This window comes from Somniosus microcephalus, chromosome 28, assembly GCF_052327205.1.
Source record: "Somniosus microcephalus isolate GS21.2 chromosome 28, FLI_Smic_1.0, whole genome shotgun sequence".
Classification (NCBI taxonomy): domain Eukaryota; kingdom Metazoa; phylum Chordata; class Chondrichthyes; order Squaliformes; family Somniosidae; genus Somniosus; species Somniosus microcephalus.
The window spans coordinates 45,712,324-45,719,570 of NC_141014.1; the positions used below are offsets into that span (position 1 = coordinate 45,712,324).

Below are 7,247 nucleotides of genomic sequence, written 5' to 3' on the forward strand. Positions count from 1 at the left end.
CCCTGGCGGCCTTGGAGGCGGGGCAGTTTTTCCGTACGTGCCCCACCTCCTTACAGGCGTGGCACCGCACGCCGTCCGCCGTCCAGAAGACGCAGTATGGGGTCCCCTCGTGGAGGACTGTAAAGGCCCCGTCCGTCTCCCCCTCCCGCGCCAGCTGGACAAAAGCCTGGCGCCAGAAGGAGAAGACATGGCGAAGGCTGGCCTCCCGGAATCCGAGCGGGATCGGCGAAATCCCCGACCTCACCTCCCCAAGTTGGAGCAAGTGGGGGAGGAGGAGCTCACCGGAGATAAAGGGCGGGACGTTTGATAGTACAACCCTCTGCGCGGTGGCCTCAAGAGGGTCCACCGGCAGGAAGGTCCCGCCCACGGTGAGCCCCTGGGCGATGGCCAGGGCCACCGCCCGCTCAGACTCCAGGAAGAACACAGCCTTCCCATACATTTTCGAGGCGGCGACTATGGCCGGAGGGCCGACAACCCCAGCCATAGCCTTAACGCACGCCTCGATGGTCATGTTGGGGTGGGTGTAGCTCTTCACCCCAAGCTTCTTCGTGATAAGTCGGAACGGTGACAGGGCAGCAGAAGGAGCGGGAGCAGCCGCGGCTTTGGCCGTCACCGCCGCATATGTTCTCGCTGGCCCCGTCACCGCCGAAGATGTTGAAGCCATACTGGGGTGATTTTTTGGGAGCCACACACACCCCAAGTCACAGGCCCTGTGGTGTTAAGTGGCCTCGGTAAAAGTTTAAGGTCTGCCACCGAGCAGAGGGAGTTTAAAGCCAATGGCCCGCCTCTCCCCTTGATGGAATGATTGGGAGAGGGGCCTCCTCCTCTCTGCTCAAAGTGGCAAATAATCGTTTTTAAAAGGGAGGTGCCTTTGAGAGAGACAAAAGAGAGGGATAAAGAGAGAGAGAGAGGGGGTGGCCACAAAGGCAGGGTCACCACTCTAGGTGGTATTTGGTGGGTGGGTGTCAGCAGGGGTGCACTCCCCGATGGAAACAAAGTCTATGGAGATGATCTTCGGGCAGGGGGAGAAGATGTCTTCGCCTGGGTAGGCTGGAGAAAGCCCAGGCTCAGCCCCACACCAGGTCTTCTCGATGTAGGTAAGTGAGTAAGAGGCTTCACCTGGGCAGCTCCAGCCGACCCAGGCCAGGCTTTCCGGCCCGTCTTCTTTCCTCCCCCCGCCTAGAATACACAGTCTTTTGGGGAATGCACAAAAAAGACACCCACCTGCAGATGTTCAAAGTGACGATGCAGCTCCTTCCCTCCTTCCAAGTAGAAGTTGGCTGGTGTTCCTCTCCCCTCTCTCCCTCTCCTGAGATGGAGGCCTTTCCTCTCCTCCTCTCCCTCCAGGCACCTCAGTTGTGTAGGTTCTGGCTGGTCTGGTTGGTGGTGGTCTGGTGTCTCTCCTTCTCCTCCCTGCCTGGTCAGGAGGCCACCACGCTCCACTTTCCTCCTGCAGCTCACAGAGCAAGGCAGAGACAACCAGCAGCTCACAAAGCAAGGCAGGGAATGAGTCAACGAGTGCTCTCTCCTTTGCCAATTGGTGTCTGGATTCAGGAAGATTCCTGACTGGTTATCAGGGATTGTCAATCATCATTGGTCATCCCAGACCCTGTTGAAATGCAGGCTGTTCCACTAGTATAAATACAAGAGCTTGCAAGGGAAGAAGTTAGGTTGTTGCTACAGTGGTGTTTGAACTTAGTGCTTATCAACAGAAGTTAAGATGGCCTCCCAAGTGCGTCAGAACTATCACAAGGACTGTGAGGATGCTGTCAACAAGCAGATCAACATGGAGCTCTATTCCTCCTATGTTTATCTCTCCATTGGAGCCTCTTTCAACCCAAATTATTGGTGCGTATGTGCGAGCTCAGCTCAGCTCGGCTCGGTGCTGGATGGACGGACTGCTCCACACCTCGGCTGCCCGGGGGGGAACGCCAGTGCGGAAGGCGGCGGGGGGCTTAGGGTGGAGCGGCTGGCCGCCAGGAGCGGAGTCGGATGATGCTGTGGGTGAGCATGTTGTACGGTTACTAAGGTCGAAGAACGGTCTCTGGCCCGAATGAGTTCCAGCTGCCCCGCCTGTGCTCCATCTGGTGGCAGCTGTGAGGCTTTGTTTCGGTGGTGGAATCGGGTTTGTGCCGCCATTTTGGTGGAGGAAAGACAGACTGTTTCCATCTATAGTATGGTGTTTGAACAGCCAATGATGGGAGAAGAGAATGGATTAAAAGTGAAAAAGGAAAATAAAAGGAAGATAAAAGGCAAAATAAGTATTGGCAAGGGATAACGAATGTCTTGATGGTTGGGTCCTGTGAGTGATAACAAGCAAGAAGAAGGAAATTTTTTGTATTTGTTTTCCTCTTTTACGGGATTTGAGAAAGTGGACGGCTTCTTTTTCTGTGGAAAGGTTGAAGACTGTGGATAAGGATTATGACATTATATGGTTGGATAACATCAAGTGAAGACGAGGAGTTATGAGAGAGCCAATAGGACTGGCATTGGACTGGTATTACTTTGTTGAAGAAGTTTTTGGGGTTTTGGTTAAAGATAGTTTATTTGAAGTGATTTTTGATATGGGTGTGGGATTGTATATGTTGTGGTGGTATCTAATGTTATAACCTTCCTTAATCGAACGAACGAACGCTCTAGTGAACGCACCCATGCGGATACAAATATATGCACGCACGCACACATACATAATGGAACTTACGTTCGACCGAATGAAGGGCCCGCTCCCCGGGATGCGGGAAACTTGGTGAGCGTGAGGCCTGCCGGATGGATAAACGAACGCACACATGCATACAGGTAGATAAATGATACGCACGTATATACATTGGAACTTACGTTCGACCGAATGAAGGACCCTCGCTCCCAGGTGTTGAATCGTTATCGACTGCCACCTGGTGAGCGTGAAGCCTGCCGGACAGATGAACGAACGCACAGGCACGCACGCAGATAGAAACGGCATACAATGTATGCAGTCATGCACTTGGAATTTACGCTTGAGCGAACGAATGGACGAATGGAGGAATGAATGATTAAACAAATGCCAGTTGGACTGGCGTGTACGGATTCTTGGTTTATTGAATGTTTGCAGTTTGTACTGTAAATATTATTGATTTACCTGTAAAATTTATTGTTGTATTATATTGTTGACCATAACTGGTCAATGAATGTAATGGATTTACTATGTAATTGTTGAGTTGTATAAATGTTGTTGTATTTGAATGTTAAAATTTAAAAAAAAAGGGAAAAAAAGAGGATAACAGGTTTTACCAAGTAAAAATGAGGTGTTACTAGATTGCTAGTAGGACTGATATGTATTGTTTTTTACTATGGGTACTTGTATTGTTGACATTGTATTTGTCTGGAAAAAAATGTATTATTCTATCTTGTATTAATTTTAAAGCTGATTTTTGTTAAGGTTAGCTTTATTGTGGTTAATGAATGTAATGGATTTATTATGAAGTTGATGTATTGTAATATGTATTACCAGATTTAAATAAAAGATTTAAATGCAGGCTGTCCCACTAGTATAAATACAAGAGCTTGCAAGGGAAGAGGTTAGGTTGTTGCTACAGTGGTGTTTGAACTTAGTGCTTATCAACAGAAGTTAAGATGGTCTCCCAAGTGCGTCAGAACTATCACAAGGACTGTGAGGATGCTGTTAACAAGCAGATCAACATGGAGCTCTATTCCTCCTATGTTTATCTTTCCATGGTGAGTTTTGTATTTTTGGGGTCCTATTTCAAAATTAAGGCTGTGACATCATTGTATTCTAAGCAGGTAGAATTTCTCCAGGTCAGTGAATGGGCTTTAGAGTGTCTCTCTATAGTCCTCCCCAATCATAATCCAGTGAATAATCTTAATGCAGTGACCTTGCAAAAGGCCTCATTAACACTGTTCCCTGCTTTGTAATAGCTGTCCTATTCTGAAGTGTTTATATCTGAAACTAACTCCAGGGTTCCATGAAGTTTGTAATAGAGGATTCATCTTGATGAATCAACTTTTGCAACATGGATAGAAACAATTAGATTTAATTGGGTGACTAGTTAGTGGAACATTGGCTGGTTCTGGCCAGTTTCTCCCCCCCCCCCCCCCTCATATCATGTTTTGTAGTTTTTCCTCACTTGAGGCTGGTGTTAAAACTACTGAATTTTTAAGAATTTGCTCTTTTTTTTTTTTCCTTCAGTGATTTTAGCATTTCATCTGGGAACAAAGATTCCAAAGGTAACTTGTGTAGTTTGAGTGCTTTAATCCGAAAAGCATCAATACTCACTAATGGTTTCTTCTGACATGACCTCTTATTCTGTTGAGCTACTTCAGTGAGGGACTTTCAACATATTCACAAAGGATTGGAGAACTGAGTTTTTTGCTACCATTTTGAGTTGGCCATGGATGAGATCTAGGTCTGACCTGTCTCTCCTTTTCCATTTTGTCTCTACCTGCAGTCCTTCTACTTTGACCGGGATGATGTTGCCCTGCGTCACTTTGCCGAGTTCTTCAAGGAGCAGTCACACGAGGAACGGGAGCACGCGGAGAAACTGATGAAATTCCAGAATCGGCGTGGAGGGTGTATTGTCCTGGAGGACATCAAGGTTAGATTCAGCAAACTTTGAAGAATTGTCTTGGGTTTTGTGAGAAGTAGGCTAGTTAGGCCTGAACTAAGATTTTCTGTTGAGCCATGGAAGTTGCACAGAGGAGGATTAATAATGTATGAAGGGATTGCTAGTTAAAATTGAAGTTGCATGATCTTCTAAGCCACATTGTGACACCAATAAAACTGGGTGGCAAAGGGGTAAAATAGATTGTAATAACCAGTGCAGAAGATCTAGATTTGCAAATGGCATTGAATGCTCGGTTAGGGTCCATAGTGAGCTTCGAAGAGAACAGGTTGGGTGGGGGTAAATGGGTTAATCTGATGGTAGAGATGCAAGGATGTATATGAGCAAAGGGATTGGGGTACCCTAATTACACTCATTAGAAGCTAGCTTACTGCTCCAGAAAAAGACTAATTGGTAGGAAGGTTTCACCTGAAGACATTGCATATAGAGGCAAGGAAGTGTTACTGCAATTAATTAGTCATTATTTGGCATATTCTCTTTTTTAAAGCATAAGTTCCAACAACTCTCAACCGGGATATTTCCTGGTATGGATAGACTTGGTGGATTTGTTTATCAAGGTAATTTAATTGGTGTTGGAAATCAGATATTAAGAAATTAAGACAAGGTAACAAACCATTCCATCCTCAAATTTTAAATACATCTGGACCCCAGAAGACCAAAAGTAAACTCTTTAAAATTATTTGTGAAGCAAGGTAGATGAAGAGGCACTGCCTTCTGGTCCTACATTCTCCAGTAGTATCTGTCTTGGAGCCACAATGGCCCCAATTCCATCACAGTGATTGTATAATGATTCCTCATCTAGAGATGCTTGGACACACATTGACTTGTGATCCTACTAACTGCTGTTGTGCTCAAGGACAACTCATTTTAAATTTCATCCACTAACTAGATTTGCTGACCAAGATTTTTTTTTTTTTTTTCTTCCACAATCCTCAGAAACCAGAGCAGGATGAGTGGAGCAATAGTCTGGAGGCGATGCAGAGAGCTCTGCAGATGGAGAAGAATGTCAACCAGAGTCTGCTGGATCTGCACAAACTCTCCACTGGGACTATGGACCCTCATGTAAGGTTCTAATGTCTCATTGGGTATGATGGAAAATTAATCTGTTTAGTGATATTTAGACTGTCTCCATACCAATGTATTTCAAGAGACTTTCAACATCAGGATCATCTTGATTGGGTGGTGTATAAAGGATTCGGGCACTCTGGTCTTAATGCTTTAAAAACTAAAGTTCTGCCTTCCAATTCTAAACTTACTCCAGGAGTAAGTCTATCTGAAAACTCCCCATTTAAATTTGTATCAACCCAGTAGAGGATCAATAATAATCCCCATGGGAGGTGACACTCAAGACTGTTGCCTTCTCTAAGCTAATGTGCTTATTCTTTCAGTTGTGTGACTTCCTGGAGACCCACTACTTGGATGAACAAGTGAAGATGATCAAGAAGCTTGGAGATCACATCACCAACTTGAAGAGACTGGGAGCCCCTGAGAATGGCATGGGAGAGTACCTGTTTGACAAGCACAGCCTGGGGGAAGAGTGACTGAATTTACTGCAGGACTATAGAATATTGTGTTGTGATCACTGATGTCAATGAGTAGTTTCCAGTAGTGTGATTTGGCAAGTTAGACACTGACCTGATTATTTCAAGTCTAATAACTTGTAATGGTTTGCAGTTTGAAATAATGTTTAGCACTGACCTAGTTTGTCTACTTTACTTAGTTACTGGTCATATTTCTTCCACCTGCTTTCAATTCTATTAGCAGCCTCCAAATAAATTGTAGTTGGGGAGGGGGGGATGTGAAGGGGGAAACTTGGCTTTATTCTGATCTACAGGTTAAAACACAAGGACCTACCACCTCACTAATTGCTATTTAGGTTCTGTGGTGTATGTAACCTGTTCCACCTTAAGAGATGTACTACTTTCTCTTGGCTGCTGTATACTGTAATACCGGTGGTGACCACACCAGTATATGTGTTGTGTAGGGATTTGCTGGGCAGTTCAGCCCTGACCTCCGAATAGTAAAGACCTGTTAAAAGTTATTCTTGTTGTCTGTGTCCAGTGATTGATCCTAAGCATAACTGGGACACACAGACTCAACAGTGGCGACGAGTCCGATCTTACCCTGCAGCAGTTTTACATCCAAGGCAGCTTCGTCCTCAGAACGGGCGTCGAGAAGAGGCATCCGCCCTCATCATCCTGCTGAGCACCATCGCACGGGAGGCATCGAGAACCCGGGTTAAAAAGAAAAATTCTGACCACGAAGCCCTCCATCAGCGACAGGCAGTGATCATCCCTTCTACCACGGTGGTGGGTAAGCCGATCAGCAACACGAGCAGAAAGTCGGCCGCGTTGGCTGTGGGGGAGGGCAAACGGAGGAATAAGGGCGGAGAACTCGACCACGGCCGGTAAAAAGGGCCGGGCTGCAATCGAGGCCGAGAGGCGCAGCGACTGGGGCAGCTTAAGGCACGAGAGCCGCGGAGAACTCGAACGCAGCCGGTGTAAAGGACCGGGCTGCAAGCGGGGCTGCGAGGCAAAGCAGCGTCGGGGAATTGAGAACCGCTGGGGAGGCGAGAACGGCAGCAGCACGGCAATCGCCATTGCAGCCAGTGGGGGAAGAAGGCAAACGCGG

General features: G+C 46.6%; 1 protein-coding gene across 1 annotated transcript; it reads left to right on the forward strand.

Annotated features, from left to right (window-relative positions):
- The first annotated feature begins 3,565 nt into the window (after nucleotides 1-3,565).
- On the forward strand, nucleotides 3,566-6,971 carry LOC147099724 (ferritin heavy chain B-like). Its single transcript, XM_085969353.1, has 4 exons — nucleotides 3,566-3,711; nucleotides 4,443-4,589; nucleotides 5,553-5,678; nucleotides 6,005-6,971. Exons 1-4 carry the CDS (start codon nucleotides 3,610-3,612, stop codon nucleotides 6,155-6,157), a joined length of 528 nt encoding a protein of 175 aa, XP_085825479.1. The 5' UTR covers nucleotides 3,566-3,609; the 3' UTR covers nucleotides 6,158-6,971.
- The last annotated feature ends 276 nt before the right edge of the window (nucleotides 6,972-7,247 follow it).

Bases quoted from the DNA above. Each gene is read 5' to 3' on its own strand.
- LOC147099724 (XM_085969353.1), top strand. From the start codon at position 3,610: ATGGTCTCCCAAGTGCGTCAGAACTATCACAAGGACTGTGAGGATGCT. The intron at 4,590-5,552 runs GTTAGATTCAGC...CACAATCCTCAG, and splicing joins TTGTCCTGGAGGACATCAAG to AAACCAGAGCAGGATGAGTG. The intron at 5,679-6,004 runs GTAAGGTTCTAA...TTATTCTTTCAG, and splicing joins CTGGGACTATGGACCCTCAT to TTGTGTGACTTCCTGGAGAC.